The sequence below is a fragment of the Anser anser genome (assembly GCF_964211835.1).
Source record: "Anser anser genome assembly, chromosome: 4".
Lineage (NCBI taxonomy): Eukaryota > Metazoa > Chordata > Aves > Anseriformes > Anatidae > Anser > Anser anser.
The window spans coordinates 7,936,086-7,959,211 of NC_139724.1; the positions used below are offsets into that span (position 1 = coordinate 7,936,086).

General features: G+C 38.3%; 1 protein-coding gene across 12 annotated transcripts in view; it reads right to left on the reverse strand.

Moving 5' to 3' along the window:
- Positions 1-23,126, reverse strand: part of RAP1GDS1 (Rap1 GTPase-GDP dissociation stimulator 1) — a 103,677-nt gene that overhangs the window by 35,020 nt on the left and 45,531 nt on the right. For 6 of the 12 annotated variants that reach the window (XM_083835624.1, XM_083835626.1, XM_083835618.1 and 3 more), the window contains exons 3-4: positions 18,131-18,253; positions 14,228-14,353 (exon numbers count right to left, since the gene is read on the reverse strand). In XM_083835624.1, the coding sequence (XP_083691750.1) occupies positions 14,228-14,353; positions 18,131-18,253 (249 nt within the window). Of the gene's footprint in view, positions 1-722; positions 13,212-14,227; positions 14,354-15,629; positions 15,833-18,069; positions 18,254-19,785; positions 19,966-23,126 lie in introns of those variants that run through there. The other 6 variants (XM_083835627.1, XM_083835628.1, XM_083835629.1 and 3 more) reach the window with 6 other exon arrangements.

Consider the following 23,126-nt stretch of genomic DNA (forward strand, 5'->3'; position numbering starts at 1 on the left):
AATTTCAGTTTGAAAAATTAGAACCTGGAATCTATTTATAGCCAAACAAATTGGAACTTTGATCTTTAAGGTCCCTTCCAACCCAAGCTATGCTATGATTCTATTAAATTCAAGGTAAGCACTTCTGTGTCAAAGATGGAGTGTGAAAAAAGGAGAAACATGAAAAAAATAAACCTCTCTCATCCTTGATGCAGTGATAAACTTAGGCATAATGCCGAAGTGAAACAAAATTCTACAGCATAATATAGTAAGACAATACAGTTGTTCAGATTGAACACTTATGTTTATCAAATCAGTAGAGAAAAAATAAACAAATAAACTTTCCTTTAATACTCCAGCATACTGTTTTATGTTTCTTCATGTAGAACTTTTTTTGATTACAAAAGTTATGCAATTACATGATTTTGTATTTGACTCACCTCTTTTGTGAGTCAAAACAAAACAGAATCACCAATTCTGGATTAAATAGACCAAACATCATTCTCAAATTATTACAATGGAATTAAAGTCAGCAAACTAAAACCATGATAAAATTAAGCTTGAGATAAAAATCAGGTGTTGAGCTAGTTTCCATGTCTTGGTATGGAACTGCATATATAATATTTAAACAACAAATAATATAAAGGTACAGTCTGATGAGGGTTTGGAAAGAAAGGTTATAAATAAATAAATAATAACACACACACACAAAAAAAAAAACAGTTACAAGCCAAGTTCCTTACCTGGGTGGAATTTGGCACAACTCCACTGAAAATAATTGTGCGGTAATACCTTAGAACAACTGAAGATCTGAACTCACACATCCTTCTACTTCCATTCTCTCTCTGGTTTGTCAAAGAAGTTGTAGATCAAGAACTGCTATGTTTTAAGTATATGGTACTCTCTCACTTCAGACGTATGATAACACTTTTACCCACACCATATTTTCATTGGGTAGATAATCAGCTTCCACTGTACCAACAGCATAACTAAGGAGGAAAGATTCAGCAACAAATCTCACTCCAAGAAACAGTCTGTCTGTACAGAGTACTCAAAAAGTAGGAACTTCAGGATTCCTCCCAGGTAGGTGGCAGGATATAAGTGCCAGTCTTTGACATGACTGCATAAGCTGGTAGATTAAAGTAGGAGAGAGACCTTAATTGAGTTTGTTGCTGTACCTCTTTCCCATGCTAGAGCTCACCCTGTGTAGCTGCTTTTTTGCCCAAGGAAGCTGGATAAAGAGCAGACCTTGGCTAGCACTATAATTAGGATCTCCTGGTGCTGCCTTCATATGCCCAAGAGGATTAACTCAGCTCGTTAGTGCAGGGCCACAAAGAATCCTGCACCAGGTGTAGGAGGGAGATTCTGAAGGTCCTGACTACCCACTCCACGCTCAGGCTACGACACCCCATTGCATCCCCAAGCAAAAAGTGTATTTCTGACTCAGAGTGCTACACGTACTTATTACGGACTCGCTTCTCCCTGCTCTATCGCTAAGAAACAGATTTTGCACACAAGAATACTCACCGAGTTCCAAATCATTTACAGTCAAAACAAGACCACAGCATGTTGCTGTGTCTTGTTCTCAGTCCAACTATTACCTTGCAGTTCAGCAGCTCTATGAACTCCCACACTTAAAGTGCTTCCAGCCTCCCAGAAGCTGTGTTGAAGTTTTTTTTTTCCTGTGACCTTTTAAAATAAACATTTGCTATTCCTATGAGATCAACGTTTGAACAGTTAATAAGCATTCACATTTCTACTTAAAAATGTTTCTCTACAGCTCACAAAGGGCAATGCTGTTGTATTTTTTTTTTTTTTAAGTACACATGATGCCATTTAAAGATGCCAGAGTGACAACAAGCCAGGAGACCAGAGGGATGTTTTTTTCCTACAAAGAAATGTATAGTGAGATTTATTATAGAATAAGTTATTTTCCCAATGTTATTTAGTCCAACCCAACACAACTATCTCTAAGAATTAGTACAGTCTTTTTTTTTTCCATCCTTAGTTGCTCAGTTTTATGCAAAAATGGGTTTTAATATGGATTATCAAATTACTGTGACTGCTCACATGCCTCCCATGCACACTCTTGTCAAATTTTGCCATGGCCAAGTCACAAGTGATCTAAGGGATGCCCCAGCCAAAGAGCAAATTATTTTTAATGTGTGAATAGGAGATCTTTAAAACTCAGCCACGGGGACAGGAGGAAGTGTCTCGTCCACCTGTTCCTCTTGAATGGCACCTGGGAAGATGTGCCAGCCTAAAGCCTATTTCTCTAAAGAATCTCAACCTTCCCTCACTGGTGTTTGGCTTCTTCAGGACCCACGCTTGGCTCTCCTCCAGGCTGGGACTGTTTGTCAGTGGGGGACCTGATATAAATTAGGGCCTACAGGAGTTCAGCCTTCATTTACTGCAAAAAAAACCCAAAACTTTTCCAAGATGAGAGGAGCTGGTGCAGCCATTTCTCCAATCTGATCATGTCTCTGTTTTCACACTGCAAAGTATGTTTATCTTCTGTGCCCACCCTCTGCTCATGTGATTTGTCTGTTCTTCATTCAAGTATATGTACTGTAGAATGTTTTTGCTCCAAGAATGAAAGACCCTTAAGAAAAACACAAAGAGATGTTGCCATACAGATACAGTATGATCAATATGCGTAACTAAAATAATACGTTATGTTAGAAATTGTTTTCCTATGCATTAACATGCTTTCAGGTATCTGACAGAGCTGCAGCAATTCAGATGCAGTCTGTGAGTCTGAACTTGTACTCCCAGAACTCTTAATGTCATGAATTTTGAACAGCTTCAATTTGCTTTTCCCAAGATGCATTTGCATCATTTTCCCTTGAGCTTTCTTCCCTGGTTTACTAAACCTTAAAACTAACTACTGGATACTAAAAGATAACAGGAAAAAAACATGAACAAACCTACAGCTTAAAACATGAAAACGATGTAAACCATGAGCTATACATAGCTAATGAGTTATTTCTAAAATACATGCACTGGCACTTTGATTTTTGTCACTACTCTGAGGCAATTATTTCTGTAAACACAGTGACATCAGGCAAAGGCCTCTGCCATAATACAGACAGATATCAGAAAATATTTTTGCAAATAGCTCATCTAAATGCTCTTTTATCTAAACCCTAAATTAGCTTGCTGCTTTCATATTGGGCCTATTTTAATATGAAATTTAGTAAATTAAGTAAAAGCACAGAAAATTATGTTTGGTGTAGTTATGTACTGAAGGGTTGTTTGAAAGCTTGTTCATTTTTTTCCTCACAAAATAAGGTAAGATATGAATACTCCATATTACCTTTGCCTCTTATACCTTTACATCATGAATGGCCACAGTGCCATTGCTTTCCAAACAGTTCTTTCCCAAATCTTTGTTACCATATCTCCATTCTGAAATCCAAAATTTATGATTCACAATAGTATTTCAAATATAATGGCATTTCTCTGTAGGGGCCTTATATTGTTTTGCAGACTTGAAACACAGAAAATAGATTTAACCTTTAAAAAGTACCAGAAATCACAAATTAGCAAGTTTTTATAATGTTTACTATAAATGTAGGCTTCAAAAATGCACCTGTTTCTCAGATAATCAGCTAGAAAACTATTTGACAGCATTTCTTAAAAATCATCTTTTGGGCTTTAAATTTTAAGATTTGTTTTTTGAAATGTTTTGGTTTCGTCTTGCAACTGGAAACCTGAATCCTCTCTTCTCCAATTCATGTGCTCCAAAAGTTTATTGGCATAAATAGTTGCACTGGGTTAAGTGGTGCAACTTGGTGAGGGAAAGCATGATGTGTTAGATAAAGGTCCCTGATTTGCATAAACCAAGTTCCCTGGAGAGTAGCTTTGGGGTGACATGGAAATATTACTTTTATTTTAAGCATTAATTTTAAAATTATTTTCCTCTGCAATTGGGTGTAATGATCATATTAGTTAATTTTTATACTGCTATTTTCACTGAAGTGCTTCACCTTTATTGCATTTGGCTCCAATCTTTGTGACCAAAATATTGCTTAGACTGGACCAGTATTTTCTGGAGAATATCTTTTTTTTTTTTTTTCCTTAGGATAAATTAATTTGCAGTAGCCCAAGGAGGGGGGGAAAAAGAGTTCTTTCTACATGCTCTATTTTTAATTTATTTTTCTACTTTTTTTAAAATTATTATTTTTTTTTAATTAGGGCCTAATTGCATGGCTTTTCTTACTGTACATCTGTTCCTGGTGCTTATTCTTTCACCTGAAGTCATAATCTTCTGTGACATCAAACTAGCTGCTGCAGAGGAAGTTATGATGTGACATTCAGAATACTATGACTATATATGGGGAAAAAGCAGCAGGAGCAGAACTCCAAAGGAACAGAGGTCCTGCTTACATGCTCTCTTGCTCTTGCTCTTTTTCCCTTTTCAATAAGAAAACAGAAAAAATTATCAGAACAAAACTGTTAAATTTTAGGGGCAAAGCCTTACCTAATGCAAACCCCATTTTCTATGTAGATGTTAGGAAGAAAACATTATCACTTGTGTTACCTAGAAGTTTACTATTTTTTTTCTATGTGAACACTGTAAAGGTGGAACTTTTAATGCAATGCTGACATTCAATTTTAATACTTGACCCTACTGTTTATTTTGAATCTGTTTGTGTATGCTTTTTAAAGCTGTGGATTCTGGACCCTGTAAATTCTTTGACTGCAGGACTACAGCTACAACCCCGCTGCAGAACAGAGAGCAGCATTACATTGACCTTATTTTTTCAAGGAAAGCAAGCTTCATGTAATTATATTGCATTGTTGTTACAGTTTGCTGCTTTTTCCATATCTTCTGTGCACTTGCCTAAAAGCAACTGGGCATAGCAATGCTGTACTTTGAGATTCATTTTTTAAGGATTTGAAAGATCAAATTGATTTGGGGTTGCTCTTTCTTGTTCTGAAATCCCTTTCCCTATATTTAATTCCTTCAGGAATTAGTAGAATTTGATTATCAGAAGTACAATTTTGTTATAATTGCTTACTGATTAAAAATCAATCAGCATAGCCCTAAATTTTTTTCCTTTATGAAGAAAAAAATCATCTTGAATTAGTCATGCTTACTGCAAAGATAAGTAGAACAGTCTTGTAATTGGTCGATCTTATATTGCTGCTATCTATCCTTGGCCCTAACTCCAGCTTCACTGAGGGTATTGTCTCAGAACTGATTGCTAAAATAGGTTAAGAGTAAACTAGAAATGCAAACAGAGAGCTGTCTTTTAATATAGTGTCTTCAAGGACTGAAAATAGCATTGGTCTTTCTGGATAAAATTGTTTCCAGCATATTTGCTGGGTAATGAAAACTGAAGCAGCAGCGTACAGGCCCGGAGGCCGCTACCAGACACACAGCTTCGAAAACCTGGTTCAGTTTGGGCAACGCACTGACAGATGATGGATGAAAAATCTACTAAAAATGAACTGTCAGGTGCTCAATAGCACGTATTCAACTAGTTTATTCCATCAAATAAGTTTTAAAAATTTTGTATTCATATGGAGATCTAGCAGTATTTTTAGAAGACTCCTTATAATATGTTAAATGAATGGACCATAGGATATCAATACTAACAAGCCTTCATCTTTCCTGTGGAATATCACAGGATTTCTTTTGTCTACAGGGTCAGGAGTGTGGCTGAGTGTTTGAAGGGACAGGTAAATGTGCCAATAACACAATGTCCCTAATGTTCCACTGGTGCAACAGCCAAATGCAAGACAGTTCAAATCCCTGATTTAATTTAAAAAAAAAATTGCTTGATTTTCATATTCCTCTTCTGTCAGATAGATACAAGAAAAATCATGTGTTTCTGATTTCAGACAAAAGAATGGTGATAAATTTATTGTTCAAGACTTTTCAATACTTCTCTTCCAGTCAAATTCTGCTAGTGAGCCTGAGATTTTGATGTAACAGAAGAAACTTTCTTTTTTTCAGTAACAAGACATAAAATACTACTAGTCACAGTATTGGCAAGCAATTTATCCTGAGTCCCAGTGAGATTTTAAGGTGTAGTAATTTCTACTAGTAAATTCTATTAAAAAAAAAAAAGACAGAAAGAAACCAAGCAGTATGAAAAAGTTATAGTAGATATGCAAAAGACAGGCAAAGGCTCTGAGTGCTGAATGCAGCACTTTCCTCTGCCTTCCTTTCCACATGTAATGCTTACAGCAGGTTCCTCACCTGATTTTATAACTCTATGCAACTCGAGTCATTTCATTTCAGCCAAACAATTTTTTCTAGGATTATGAGAACATAAGTCAGAACTGAAGCCAACCTATGCTTTTTGTTTCATACAGCATGAAATAAATCATGGAATCCAATTATACAATAACGCATCAGGCAGTTTTTCTACAACCGTAGGTAGAGATTTATAGCATCTCATGATATTAACAGAATAAATCTGCACACATCAATTAATTTAGATTTTTTACTCCAACGAGGGTGTGAACAGAGCAAGGCATGGTCACAGGCTGGTGCAAGGCAGAGCCCTTCTGCTGGGTGCTGTTGAAAGGAGCCTGGCAAGGTGCTTAGCCTGGCATTGTGCGAGGAGCAGTACTGAGAGCTGAAGCTTGAAGGAGCTCTGGTTCTCCCACAAAGCATCTAGAGAAGCAGACTCAGAAAGTGTGTGGCCCACAGGGATTTGGAATAGGTTGGGAGAAGCCCAAGAGGCAAAAAGTGAAACCAAGCAAAAAAATCCCACACCATAAAGCATATTTGCAGATCCTACTAAGCCCTGGGAAGAAAGAGAATTACTCAGAGAAGTGAGAAAGTAACAAGTGGCCCTGGAAACTGGGAAAAGCTGGGAGGGAGTCTTGGGTGTCAGGCCAGTGCGATCCTTGCCCCACAGCATGAAGCCCCAGGGAGCGGCAAGATGCGGCCTTCTAAAGCAGCTTCAAGAAGCAGCGTGTGGGCTGGTGACTGAGTACTGCCTGCACGAGGAGCTGACCAGGGGGAGATGCTTGTGTCTCAAGGGATGAGACTTGGGAAAGACCGTTAAAGTTTTGCTTTAGGAAATCGTTTACCTCCTCAGCAGAAGGCAGCCCCCTGATTTGACTCGAGGGCAACCAGCAAAGCGCTACGACCGCAGAAAGCCCACACTAAGAGGCCAGGTGTCAAGGCGTCATTGATAAATCAACCGGACACTGTCTCAGGGAACTGAATCTTTTTCACAGAGATGTGAATGCTGCTGTAGACAGGGCACTTACGGCACCCACCCTGATTCCTCAGGCCATTCGGCTGGCTGGACAGCTATGCAGATGGTCAGCAGTCTCAGTACCAAGGGGGCTCAGAGACCAACTTTCTATACCCCTTCTATGACAGGAATACAGCTTTGTTTTTAATGCTGATGATCTTGCTACTATCTGTAGTCTTACCTAACCCTCTGCTGCATCCAGTCCTCTGTCTTGTATCAAATACTTAGGCTGCAACTTCCTCTGATGGACACAGTCTCTTGATTATCCCAGTTTCCAAAAAGTATTATAAGAACCTTCTGACCAAACAAAGTCCTGATACCCTGGCTGAGATATCCAGGCACTTTACTGCATCAAGGATAGACTGTATGAATACAATTCTTGGCCACTAGTGTCCAATTTATGCGTCCAAGAGCTGCACAATATTCCTTAGATATGGATGAAACAAATTTAACTGAATTTAAGTGGTTTGCATATTATATATTGACTAAGTGTTGTTATTGCACTGTTTGGAACATTGTATAAAACCAGATAACTGTGTAGCTATCATGTAAACAACTAAAAGGCTTGGCTTCTACAGTATTATTCATGGTGCAGTGTTGCAAAAATCTATAGAAGTGGATCCAAGAGTGCAACGATATTATATTCAATATTGTTATTTTAAAAGCTATGATTATATAATAAGACTGAATTAAAAGACAGTGTTAAAAGGAGAAGAATGATGTTTGTAAGCTTAGCAAAAACAAGCAAACAAACTCTTACCTCCCAATTACAAATACACAATGCTTAGCAAAGATGCTAATACATTCTTTCTTCTGTTTCCCATAGTAATTCAGCCGATGTTTTCTACTATTGCTAATTTAGTGATAGTTGATATTTCTGGTCAAATAATGCCTACTTTTCTAACATAGAATAAACTAGACTCTTTGGCCATATCTAGACACTCAACTAATAAACTGTTTTCTGCAGTGCTTGCTATGGAAACACCTTCTATCCTTTTTTTTTTTTTAGGTGCCTCTGAGCCTGCTGGAGTATGAGTAATAGACAAACTTCACAGTTGGTGAATAAACTGCTGGAGGGAGGTAAAGGTAAGGAATTGGAAAAAATCTGCTGTAAATTTTTTTTCCCATGTGGACTGTTGTTATATTTTGGCTTAACTCGTGAGAATTTTGTTACTTGTTTTAGTAGGGTCAAACATTGAATAAATATAGAACATAAATTTGAAAGGAGTAATAGTCTGAGAATGAGAATTCATGTTTTTCTTATCACCTCTCAAACGCCTCTTTCCAATGGTCTAGGAAGATTCTCTCATTCTGATTCCATTTCGGCCAGCCATAAAATAAGTAAATCAGAATGATATTGTTTAATAGCTTTCTAAGAACATTCATGATTAATCACTGATAAGTACTAAATATTACTGTGAAAATATGTGTTGGCATGCATATGGTATACTTAGTTTTTAGCTAATGCAATGCTTGTACTGCTGAGGCTTGGAAAAAATACTGCATTATTGTGTACTCTTAACTTAAAAATGGTTTAGTTTTCTAAGACTCAGACATGCCTTACAGAGGACAGATCTAGAGGCAACACAGTATTGCTGTGCAATGAAAACCAGAATTTTAAATCTCTGTAAGCTGATCTAAACAATCAGTTTTCAAGCAACTAGTTAAAGCCTCTGGTCTCAATTTCATGACGCTGCTTGGGAACCAGCTTAGTAGCTGGTATTTGCATTTGGTAGAATCTAGCACAAAGAAAAGTGAAAGACTGTGCTACGATGCTGCCTGGCTGCATGAATCAGGGTGACCTTCATAAAATGATTAGCCAGTACTGTGCCACTATCAACACCAGTTGTGTTCTAGGATTCTGCTGTTTTTCCATATGGTACTGAGAAAGGTTATGCCATTTTCCGAAGAAAAAAGAATTTGATTTGTTTCCAGTATGTTTAATTGTTAAGTGACTGGCTTTGAGCTGCTTTGAATCCTGAAATTATTCTTGTCTCCTGAAAGATATATGTAACTGTACAATTAAGTAGTTTCTTATTTTTCGTACATAGCCTTCCTTCTGAAAGAGGTCTGTACATCCTTATACGATGGGCAGCTGAGTATAGAGAATTTATTGCACATGTAAGTTCTTTTTAACTCAGGTGGTATAATGTTCATGGTTTGAGTGTTAACGCTGGGATCAAGACAGATTTGGATCTATGTGAAAGGCCATACAAGTGAAATACATCAAGGAGTCTTGCCATCAATACAGTAAGACTGAGTAGATAACAAAGAAATGTATGGCTTGGGAAATGAGAAAAGGATCCAGTAAATTTCCTGCAGAAAAGGAAGATAAGCAGCTGTCAGCTTTATAGAACAAGTTGGCATTTTTAGTTTCTTTCCAATTCCATAGCTGTTTATATCATGAAGTGTGATTGGTGAGAACATGAACTCATGCTGGAGGTTTCATGTAGAAACAAAGGTCTGAATGGGCACAAATAGTAATTGCTCTGAGATTCCCTGAAGAGGTCTCCAAGCTCTACCATTAATATGAATTTTTTGGAAGGGCAGAATGGGAAATTTTCCATTTCCCTTTTAAGGTACATGGAGAGCTTATTTCACTTTAAAAGCTTTCAGAATATTTGGATGCTTTGAACAGCAAGGAGGAGTTATTTCGTAATGGGTAAGAGCTTAATCCAGTCTCAGCTGAAGTCAATCTGAATGTCTCCCTCTGGTCTGTATGAATCAGGCTCTAAATATCTCAGCTTTTTGCCTCCTCTTATAATTATTGCTTTTATAGTACGATTACAGTAGGTGCTATAGTGTGCTTAATGTTGAATAAAGGAAAATAGTTCGTCAACCAGTAAATTCAGAACTGAAGTGTGTAGTAACTATCTGTGGAAAGATCACTGAGATTAAGACAGCACTCGTATCATAAACAATAACAAAAATACTGTGAGGTTATCATCTGCAAAGGAAATATTGCTGTTTTAATGTAGCATCAGTTCCATTAAAATTCTTGACTAGAATGCATCTGGTTGGCCTGATTTATCATCTACAAAAACTGCACTGGTGTGTGGTGTATAAAAGTAGGCTACAGAGCTGGCTACAGCCAGGCTTTTGTTTCTCCTGTGGATCTTGCAAGAACACAATCCTAATTCCCAAACTGTGGGCTCAGTCTCCCTTTCCCCAAGCACTCAGCCTGTCACACGAGTCAAGTCAACAGAGTTTTCCTAGATTTGTGGGAAAGAAGCCAGCAGAGCTGACGCGTGTATTAGCCATCAGGCTGCTCACGAAGTGATCACAAGCTGCAATTGGGATATGCTGTTCTTTATCTTAATATCCTAACTGCCAGAGCTGATGGTAGCAAATCACTTTTAGGCTTTATCTGCAGCTGAATTAACCATTATGCTCTGAATTACAACATTGCTTTCTGTAGCAAGAACCATGCTATGTTAAACAACCTTTCACAAACAATAGGGATGAGATCTGAATGCTGCATGTGGAACCAAGATGCAGGGGGAACTCAGAAGACTTTTGGAGGTATGCCCTATAAATCTCTAACACCTGTACATCTGTAACAGCCCCAAATGAACAAACTTACTGAAGAAGCAGCACTAGTGAAAATGGCATGGGGTTTTGGAAAGGAGAAAAGTAGAAAGGTAGCTATGATTTATTTCATGGAGAAAGAGTGGCAAAGCAACTAGAAAGATGGGTCTTATGGGCTGACTGGACAATGCCTAAGAATTTAGCTTTGCTTGTAAGCAAAAAAAGTAACTGGTGGTTAGAAGGAATGAGTAGGCTAGGATCTTCGCACCTAGTAATGTAGTTCAGGCATAATTCTGTTCCTGAGCAAGGCTATGGAATCCACTGTCTGGGGATACAGAAGTACAAGTGACTGTGTTCAGTACATGATGTAGATAAAGTGGGAGAGACAGCAGGATGGAGAACGGAGAGATCACATCTCCATTTCTTTGCTTGGAACTTTCTGTTATGACTAAAATTTGGGGGATGAGGTGTATGTGGCATTATTAGATAAAGCAGGCAGAGCACTTACAGGCTGTACAGGAACACGCAGTAATGTATCTGTTCTTAAATCGTAGGACAGCACTGAACAGTTTGCATACTGTGATTGCTCCTGACTTAAAATCTTTTTGGCTGCCTCAATTGTTTCTTTCATCTCTGCATATAAGAGGAAGGCTGGGAGACTAGAAGCCTCACCAGTACTAACAAAGCTTCCTTCTACTCTGCTTTGTAATTATGTTTTCCCGTATTCTTGGCGTTCAGAAGCTCACATAAAGCAGATCTCTTCACAACATAAATGCTTTAAAAAAGGCGCTCTCAAGACTGCTTGGAATAAATTTGACCTATGTTCCGTCTTTAACTGTTTACAAAATGCATTTAATTACCTGTGTTTTCTTCCCTGCTCAAACAGCTTATTCAGTATAATTTTAGGGGGCTAACACTGTCCACGTGTACCTCAAATTTAATGGAGAAGAGAATCTGTCATTAAGACAACAGTTTTCCATTTCACGTTTTCTGTGAGGAGGTGCATCTATTCAGAAAGGTCTCTGGTCAGCACATGCCTAATTCCCCTTTTTCTTTGTGGAAGGCTACTAAACCTCTTCTAGCACTGGGATTTAGCAATGAATTACCTTTTCTGCAGCAGGAACATTGCAGGAGTAGTTCCTTATGTGGTTATGTGGAAATGGCCTTGCCTTCATGAAGAAACTCAGGCATCTGTGAACTCTGAGAAATCAGTGCCATTTTCATTTTATCAAGAGAAAAGTATCAGGGAATTGTCCTCCTCTGGAAGGGCACTTTTTTGGGTGCCCATACGAAAAACAGCCCACAGCTTCCATCCTGCTCTGTGAAGACTTTCCTCTAAAATAAAGACCTGAATAGCTCCTTTTCACAGAAAGTGTCACTGAACAAAATGATATATGCTTGCTTGGATGAAATACAGGATAACTGGGGCTTTCAATAAATAGGAATGCTGTTATGAGCTATTCTATGTGGGCTTGATTTCAGAATTTCAGCCTAACAGTGATTTAGGACTTAAGGACCTTCTTCATTACTGCATGCATTGTAGAAGTTGTAGGGTGGTAGACGTGAAAAATCACTTGTGTATATTGTAAAATAGAGTTCCTGAGGTATTCCACGTTTCTATGAGAGCCCCATTTATCAGAGGGGTAACACAAGCTTTTGTCTCAGTTGAGAAGAAAAAGACTATCTGTACATAACAATATCTGTGATTAGAAATATTGTCCTCTACACCTTGTATTTGTTATCCTTTAAAGCTCTTTGTTATGCAAAAATCATTTCTATATAAGTAAATAAGTCATAAATGAGAATACACTCAATTTTATAATAATAAACACATTGAAAGTATTCATCTTATGTAAGATCCCAGGATAGGTTAACTACAGAATCATTACTCTTAAAGATAACAAACAAAACAAAGCAAAATGGGGTGGATGTAATAAATAAGCACTGTAAATAGCCTCTTCCACTTAAATCTAGGATGCTAATCTTGATTTTTGTGACGTCTTATTACACTTTACTCATTATTCTCATTTAAATACACAGGGAAGGTAGCAACTGTCCTTCTACAGGAGCACAGCAACACATGGCATACAGAACACATCACTGTGCACTGCAGATTTTAACAGCATCTGCTTTGTTCCATGGAGGAGCATAACGAGGCTTTCACAAGTACAGCAAAGAGCATCACAAGTACAGCTTTCCCCTACTGTGTAAATCCTGAACTGTAAAAGTCAGCATCAGCAGTCCCCAATACCTGATTCTTCAAAACCAGTATTCATGTGGCTTTACTGTATTTCATGAAACATGTGGATTGAACAAGAATGATATGAAAAGTTATGTAGCTTTTACTAATATGAAATAAATCAGTGCCACCTGGGACTGAGGTTTACATCATATATGACCCTGAAATAAAATTTAGTAAGTAAATTGTTATGGAAAGCTCAACAGCTTCTTCTTGAAGTTTCCATGGGGAAGCAGGTGTTGAAGCAGGTGTTCAGTTGATTGGTCACCTTAAATAAAACCCTAAATGAAAGAATTAAACATTATCATCCTCAAGCAGTAGTTGTCTGTAAATGGAAATGCCAGCATGAAAAATCTTATTAACAACCCCGAGGTCAAAGACAAAGTAATTTAAAACAACATAAAATGCGAATTTCCAAACTAGCTTGAAAAATGTATTAAGGAAGAGCCTACTAAAATTTTATTTTTTTAAACAGACAGTAATTCACAATAGTAAAAACTTTTAGTAAATGCAAAATATAACACAAAGAAAAATCTCTTGCCATGTGACATAAGACGCTAAATCTGAAGATACTAAAGTTCTTATGCAATTTCACTTCCCAACTGCAGACATCCATAGGCTTCTAATAGCTTCATATGAATATAAAGACATGGAGTCACAAGCGCATTTCAATTTGCTAATGCCTGACACTGCAATATTTATTGTGGCCAAAAAATCCCTAAAAAGTAACCAACCCCAAATCCAGACTATCAAAAATATCAGTATGTAATCTTGGTGCAAGTGATTGGCCACTTCAGAATTTTGAGAAATCAGCAACATAGTTTAGGCATCCCTCTCACCCACATATGTAGCTCTGCACATCTTTGAGACTGGTTAAGATATAAATATTCCCTTCTAACTACTCCCCTATGACTCTATTTGAGAATAATTAGCCATTCAGGACACTGTATACGTAGCACCTGGTCTTTGAAAAACTAGTTCATTATGTTTAAAAAAAGACAAAACAAACCACTGAAGCCCACAAATCTCTTCTAATATTATGTCCAATTGTACCACGATATTTTAACAGTTTTTTATTCTTTCTGTCACAAAAGCATAATGCAAGTGTGATGCACAAGTGTCCATGCAATCAGAATAGCCGCGTGTGGCAAATAAAAGTCAAGAAAAGTGGAAAATGACCCCCAGTACTCAATGTACCAAAACATTCCCTTCCCTCCTACAAGAGCATCTACAAAAGATGGCATATTTCAACACTTACGGCTATCGTAGCATATATTGCCCAGGGCACGTCCTGTTTGAAGCAATACTTCCTGGTCTTTGCAGTTTAACAGCTGCACCAAAGGAGGGATCAACCCAGCATCCACACATGGGTTCCGCATAAATTCTGCAAAAAAAGGAAAAGCCTGTTAAAGAAAGCCTGCTATTTTCAGTTTCCTCCATTCTAGTTACACTAGCATCACAACCGGGCCTTTTGTAAGAATAAACATATGCATGGACAAACAATGTAAGTTTGCATGCAGGTTTTTAGAGAACAAGCCCAAGGTCAGGATTTGGGCTTATGTTATAATTTGTTATTATTTGTTAATTTAGAAGGAATTAAGAGTATTTAATTGACTTTCATGGAAACTAATTTAACAGAGATCAGACTGAGAATGTTTTTAGAATCATAAAGAAATGCTGAAAAGAACAAGTGATTTCACAATCTTTTTCTCCACTTGAACAAACATGAACTACTGAATTACACAAGAGATGACTTAAAACTAGTACTCATACTCCCAAAATAAGCAGCGCTTTTTAACCTTCTGTTTCCATAATTAGAACTCCTAAAAAGCTTTTGCTTTAGGAAAAACAAAATAGAAGTAAACAAAGCCAAGTAACAGGGTCTTTATTTGGAAGGTAAGGAATGAGAAGTACAAGAGGGATTATGTGAGCCCTGTACCTTTCCACAGTCTAACTGATCCCCACCATGGGAGGAAAGTTAGAGGAACCATCCACTGGGAAACTCTCTACTTTTCTGTCTTTTTTCCTGCTATGTCCCTTGGTGATAGGGAACCAAAGTATTTCTCTTACATCTGTGCAAGTCATAGGTAGAGAATTATCCTGGTGCCAGAGAGATAAAGCACTGGTCTCCAGGAGGATCTGTAGTTAGGCACTGCGCTGTTCATTTCACGAGGGAAGTTTACAGAGGCAGCCACTGAGACACCACTATTGTGAACTTGATAGTTTACTATGGGGCACCATCAGAGATCAGATTTTTTTTTTTTTTTTAAACTCTTGGTCTGTGAGAGGAAATGGTAACTTGTTCTAGAGGTAGAGGTCTCAGTCTGTGCTGTTGTATGTTTGGGGTCTTTCTCATGTGGTGAGAAAGGGTAAGAAACCTTTTCTCCAAACACCCTCTTATTTGGAGTGAACAGAAGCTTTCAGTCTCTCATTCAGCAAAAAAAAAAAAAATTAAAAAAAAAAATAATTAGGCAATATGCTGAGCAAGCCTGTATTTATCAAGGTCATGTAAGGATAAGAAGTAAAAGAAGTGGTGCCATACATAGCAAAACTGATCTGTTAGCAACAAAAATGTGTTAACTGCAACTATATTTGCACAGAAGAAATAGCAGAAAAGGAAAGTAACCAATAACAGAGACATTCAGAAGGTTTCCACTAACCTGGAGGGGAAGCAGATCCTTTGAAGAAAACACTGAAGAATCACTTAAAAGGTTAGGAGGAGGAGCACTGAAGGACAGAGTACCATAAACCAGTGGAGGACAAGATTTCAACAGAGACATTTAATTGTGTTGTGGTATTATAGACTGCAAAGATGTTTTTCTCATTCCTAAATCTAGCAAAGAAGAAGAGACTAAAGACCTCAGAAGAGTATTTAAAAGGTGGGGAGAGAAACTCCAGGTAGCAAATGCATCTGAGCCTTCCATAGGCCCATAGTTGAAAGAGAAATGGCTGCAGCTGGTGAGAGTAGAGTGACTCAAGTGTTTTTTGTCTGTTTGGATTTTTAAGATACAAAAGACTAACATACAGTATTAGGAGAAGGAAGAGTCATGTGAGCTAGAGAGGTGAAATTGAGCAAGGGCACAAAGTGATGAAAAGGAAGAAACGAAATATGATAAAACCAAGCAGGCAAGTTAGAGGGATTTTACATGGCAAGATGGGATGGGAGACCACATGAGGGGAATGGGAAAGGAAAACAAGGAGTGGGGAAGAAAAAGATGTTCTTTTATCGGTAAAGTCCAGATTCAGAGTCAGAGGCACTACTCCCAGCTCTGCCAGAGCTGCATGGCAAGACCACAGGGAAATAATTTCAATTGCCTGTGTTTAATGCCTACTATCTGTATGATGTCAACAATGCAAATTTCTCAAAGTGCCCTCAAGCTTGTTGAAAAAAGATGCAATATAAACATGAAACAGTTGCATTCTTATGTAAGAGGACAAAGAAAATCATAGAATTCAAATGAGGTGTTCCCTACTATCCTGCTTAAGCAACTATTTCAACAGAGATAGAACCCAAAGAGGAACACCCAGCTCATCTCAGTCCTGAAAGTGGTAGGCACTTCTGAATACTTCCATGTTAACCTTAGCTGCCAGAGGTCCTAGTTGTGCCTACTAATTAACTCCAAGAAAAAGACAAAAGCTATTTTGCATGATGAACCAGGTAAAATGCCAGCTGTTCTGAAGAGCGTACTCATAACAGCAATTTAAAACCTGGCAGGGAAAAGAGAAAAATTAAAAACTATTCAGAGGTTTCATTTATTAATTCAGAGTGAAAGATACTGGCTAAAATGCTCTATAGAGAATCTTTCAGGAAACAATGCATCGTAATCAGTGAAACTATTGTGAACATTGCTTTTATTCCTAGCTCCTACTTCAGAAGGGAGGATTAAAAGAACTTGAAGATGCACAGTCAACTGGAATAGTCTAAATATACTTATGCATTTATTAAGTATGGAGGAACATGTGACAGGGCTGCACAAATCTCCATCATTCTGAAACATTTCTAAGTTTAAATTTCCGTGTTTACATTTTTACAGGTTATTTATCTAAAAACTTATAAACTAACAAAGTGTATCTTCTTATCTTGGTAATGTTGTTGAACATTCGTGTGTATATATGTATATATCATTGTCTCAAAATCAGAGAGTTGGTGGAAGAGATTACAGAGAGGCTATCAGTAAGAAGCTGTAGTATTGTGATTCCATGGAAAAGGTGGGAAAGGAATGTGGAAACAATCAGCAATAATGTAGGCCCTTCTCTGAAGAGACACCAGCATGACAATTTACACAGGGAGACAGATTCAGCTGCCAGGACTGCTTGCGCACAGCAGGTAAGGGGCATCCTTCTTTTCTCCCCCTGGTCCCCAGGGAAGGAAAGTGCAAAACGCTATCAGTGCTTCTTTGGCTGGTAGAGCAGCAAGTCAAGGAGTGAGGAAAGTCAGTCACAAACCTCCTCTGCCCTCCTTACAGGGTTTGCCCATATCCCCTGCCTGCAAAAATTAGGCCATTCTTGTGTGCTTAAGGTATGCAGGGTACTGGGTGAGCTCTAAGATAATTATTTCTAAAGAAAAAATAAGTAGTTTTAGATTATCTTCCACATTATATGACTGTATGTTTATAATACACATGAAAATGGACCACTGATTCTCATTTGGGATCTTGTGTTCTTACTCTAACACTTACAGTGCTCTTCAGGTGGGAATTACTGTTTTTGGTGTGGTGTCAACGGCCACACAATGATAATAATGTTATCACCAATCTCTGACCAAAGTAACTATCTGCTATCCTTTAACCACATCTATACATACATCTGTTATAACTATGCGTAACATAGTAATGTAATCATGCACATCTTTTTTTCCATATGCATTTCTTAAAGCTAATGGCATGCTATTTCTGTCCGATAACATACACTAGTGATTGTCTTGAAAACTAAACAGCATGAAAGTAAGGACTGAAAATATTCCAGCAGCCAAATGCTGTTTTAATTGTACTGAAAAGCAGAGAAATAAAATTTGACACAACAAAAACAAAAAGTGAAAAGGAGAGATATGAAAAAGATGTCTAATCTACAAAATGAAAACATAAATGAAGTAAAACATACTGACAAGTGAGGTGAAAAACTGAAGATGTTCCAGCAGAAAAGTTCTTGTAGAAAACCTCACCATTTCTGGCTACTTCTGCTATGATGTTAGCTACTTTTCCTGTGCAGGAAGATTGTGGCGTCAACAGACTCGCGAACACCTGAAGAACTCCACTTTTCTGGATTTTTTCACTCGTCTCCGTATCTGAAAAACACATCACACAAAAATGACTTGTGCATCAGCTTGCACGGGGAAAGGAAAGAAGAAAGAAAGGAAAGGTATATCTTCTCAAAGGTAATACTCAAAGTGATTGTTTTCCCATATAAGAAGCAGACAGCTACTTCATGTTTGTTTCATATGATGTGTTCATACATCTTTACAATTTGCCATTCAGAATCAATTAATCTTTACAGGGTGACTGTGTGTTATATAAATAAATATGCATACATACTCATGCATACATAGAGCAACTACTGCAGAGACTGGCAGAAAGACTAAAGGCTATGGAGTGATATGCAGCAGCCTTAAATACTGTGTAAAAAATGCAGGAATGGTACTCTGAAGTGACTAGTTATGGCAAACATTCAAAGAATGATGGGGAAATCCTAACACCTGAGGGCAGAGTATAATGCAGCATAGGAGTCAGAAATTGGAGAAGGGGGAGAGCTAAACAGATCCTAGTCTAGACTCCTCTTATGCTCAGCTTGCTTATCTTCTATGTTACTCTGCTAGCCTACAGTAGCTCCGGTATAGTCCCCGTGGAAAGGAAGGGAAAAATAAGAGACCTTGTAATAGAGATTGAAGATTTCAGGACAAGGCTTTTCCTCTTTCTGCCTGTTACGCTGAAGGAATTGTGCAGCTGCTCTGTAATAAGGCCCCACCCAGCACTGCTGGCCTAATGTTCTGTACAAACTGAAAATGAACACTGAACATGAGCATTAACTGCAATTAAACATAAGGTACTAGATGCTAAAATGTATTTTGCTAATGCTTTCAAATAACAGCATATTTGAGCTGAATATGAGTGTGATATGCATAAAACATGCACAAAACCCCTCACACCACTTAAAATAAAAGCTTTAAGGTAAGTGCAAGTTAAAATAAAAAAAAAAACAAAATGCTAGAGCTTGCCAGTAACAGCAAGAAACCGATGTATGCTATTCCTGTAGCTGGCTGTCAGGCATTTCAGTGTTGAGAAGGCTGACCTCTCAGCATTGCTTTCTGCAGCTTCTCAAAAGCACCCTTACTGTGGTGCTATCAAGAGCTAACAAGACAGTCAGACTGGGCAGCAACAGTAGTAATCAATGGCTTTGCTTTTATACAGAATCTTTCAAATCAGGGAGTAAAGGGAGGGATAGATGCTCTTAAACAGCAAAGCAGGGGCCTTAAACTAATCCAATAGTTTTTTTTCAATAAAATGTTCTCTGCTTTCCCCCTAGACAAGTCAATTTTTTTTTTTTTTTTTTTTTTTTGTGTGCCACAACCAGGTAATCTTCTAGAGTAGCAATTTGCAACCATTTTTTAGCTGAGCTTCACCTGTGAATAGCTAACAACATGTCACTGGGCACACTGCCTCCTCTTTCCTCACCCTCCTCCTCCCACCCCCTACTCTCAGGGCTGCAATCGCCTTTTTGACTCGTGGCAGCTCCAAGCCAACCCATGCTCCAAGCGCTGGGGACAGCTGCCCGAGCTGACCCTGAGCAGCAGCCCCCACAAGCCTGGTAGAGGTCACTCACGTTGGCTTTGTGGCTCACGTATGGTATGTACACGCTTCACTGGCCGGGAGCCAGCGATGTCTCGGTGACAGAATAGGGATTCGAGGGAGAAAACTTCTAGCCTGGACTGCAGTCATGCCTCTGTGTTTCTGTATTTCTTGTGTTACCTTGGGATGCCAGTCTCTGGCTAGGACTACTCATCTACAATACAGTGATGACGTCTGATTACAAAGAGATTAGGTATGAAACGAAGATTAATTTCAATATAAGCATAATATACACACTAATTATTATTAAGCTGTTTGCAGTCCAATTAATTGTGATTTTTTACATTCATTGAGAACTCTGAAGATGCAACGTAAAGGAGCTTTTTACTTATTTGCAAGCTTTTGCAAGTTCTGACTTATAGCACATACTTTGTACATATGTAAGGATGAAAGAAAAATTTGAATCCAGAAAAAAATCATGACAGGACCAGAGACTGGTCCAGACTTTTCTTAGGTATCTACTAAAGAAGAGATTCTCCTCTCTTAAGTTCAAAAACAAGACTACAGAATTCAACACTGGACATGTAGGTATTTGTGAACCTGTACGATGTTAACCACAATTAGTAGGCAGGAGACATTAATGCATTTTTTCCTGCCACGCTGCAAAGATATACAGTATCCAGTCTTATTTTTATGATCTGTAGTTTGATGGACTTACTACTGTGCAAAGAATAAATTACATAAACAGGACAAAATATATCCTGCAAGAAGTGGGAAAATAAAATTAAATGCTTCTCCAGGCCAGTTTTATGTAGCAGATATGCTCTGATTTATTTAACTGAGATAAGCAAGTGAGTATCAATAAAAACACAGTGCTTAATACACCTGTTGGAAACTGGGATATCAGCTAGCTGACATCACACGGATGAAAACGGAACATCGACTTTTTTATTCTTAAGCACTACAGGAGCCACACCTGCACATATTCTCCCCTTCAAAAAACCAGCATCCCACTGGTTCTTGTTACCTAGGCTGAGCACCACCAACAAACTTTTGATAGTAATGAAAGTGGGAAAACTGATGAATTTACCAGCAGCGAGCGTACGTCACCCATCATTGGCAAGGGACACCCTTACCTCTGCTCTACCCCGAGTAAGTTAAAAATGCCATAGGGGTGCTCCAGCTTGTCTACTCCAAGTCTCCCTAAGCCCTGTACTTCCTCTGCAGAACATTAGAAATGGTTTTAGCATAGGCAACCCTCAAGTCTTCCCTTTGCTTGTTCTCTTCATAGGCTGGAGAAGGCCTGCCTGCCTTCCTGTTTGTGTGCAAGAAAAAGGGAGTCTGCTAAAGATGTGTACCTGCTGCATACTAGTTTTATTCTGGGCTTCCAAAAAAATACATTAGAGGCTAAATTCTTTTGGAATTTTATTTCAACTGTCATCTTTTGAATTGTTTCAATGTATTGTCAATTGCAGTTGAGGCATGCAAACCGAATGTTTCTATAGGAGCAAGAAAGATCTAGACAAAACTTCCACCATGTAATCTCCTCTCACACTTTCTATAATGGAGAAAACAGGAATTATAGTCAACATTAATCATGTGTTAACAAGTTGCCTTATGCTTACCATTTTAACTCCTTTAGCATAACCGCATTCCCTTTCACATCTGTTCAATCTGTGCCTTAAGGAAACCTGACAATCAAGGCAGCCTGATATTAGGGTGCCACACCTCAAAACCATTTTGCTCTAACTGCATGTCCAGATTTCAAATGCTTTCTTCTAAAGCCTGATTTTGAGCCTGCGTGCACTAACCCACCCATAGAGCACCGACTGCCCTTATCATGAAGGAAAGAAGCTGCAGGACTGTGATAATGCTGCTTCAGAAACAGTCCTTTTGCACACAATGCAATACGGTGCTGTGCCACGGCAGCATAATTGGGGGGAGGAAAGCCCTAAGGTCAAACCTGCAGCTTTAGATGTCTCTTTATATCACCAGATATCAAGATGAAGAATATGTTAGATCACATAGTTCCAAAATCTTATTAATGTCATAGCAGGGTGATTAAAATGTCAATATCCTCGCTTTTCATGGTTTTTGCAGTGCCTGAAGTCAGAATAATAACGGGTGTGGGCAGGCAATTTTTTAATGCCATAGATCAGAGCTGGAGAGCTGAGCACCGGGGCTATCAGACTGCTTAATTAAGTGGCAGAAATCATTATAAGAAAAAATCCAATGAGTGTCTCAAATTAAATTGTCTCTCCCCTCTCAGCTCTATTTCCTGTTAGATTTTACTCCTCTCTATCTCACTCTTTTCTCATCTCTGCATCATTTCCTCCATCTTCAAGTGAAAGAGAAGGCAGGGAGTGGAAAGGGAAGGGAAAGGCATACCTGTCAGAATTGCCACTACTTGCTAGCAGAAGAAAAATATTGGTGCACAGTTCCTGCGCTCTTTGAACAAGGAGTTTAAGTTACACTATTAGATGTTTTGTTGGTGCAAGCAATTTCTTATTCCAGAAGAAAAAGAGTTTTAAATAACCCAATATTAGCGAAGGCTAGCACTGCAATAATTCCCTTGTTGTGGAGCTTTACATGAGAAATGAGGCACACCACAGAATTGTAAATAAGCAGCTCCATGAGCGTCCTCTTTATTAAGCCAACCATGTTAGTCTTTTGAAAAATGTATGTATTTCTAGCTGCAAAGATGTTTCATAAACCTTCAGAAACCACTGCAGAAAATTACCTTGGCTTTATAACGTCCCTCCCACATGTACTCATCAGAAAGAGGAGGATGAACACATGAATAAATAATGATGAACCACGTATATCATGAAAGGAACCTTCCATCTGTTCCCTCAAAAGACAGGAGGGAAAAGAACGAAGGGAGCAAGGGATATCTTTCTAACTGGTGCATTCTCTTATCTACCACAGCAAAAAAAAAAAAGAAAAAAGTTCACGTACGATGCTCGCATCATATACCATATACTGCCTCTCGCACGAAGCACTGTCTGTCTCTCTGCATCCTACTGCTGTTTTTTTCCAAACCACAAAATGGAGATTTTAGTCTGACTAAAAGCACACAAATAGTGGGTTGTAAAGAACCTCAGTAAAACAAATAATGTGATCTCATGCAACAAGACATACACCACAGAGAAAGGAGGTTTTTGTTTAACATACCTTAGCCAAAAAGACCATTCCAATTACCAAGATTTGTTTTTACAGAAAAAGAAAAGAGAGAGAATTAAATGTATAAATACATCTTCTGTTGGCACACTCCTCCCCACATAGGGAATTCCCCACAAATATAATCTGCTTGCTCATGTATCCTTCAAACTAGACCCCTAGGAGGGAGGGAAGATTCTCCCTTAGCTGTGTGAA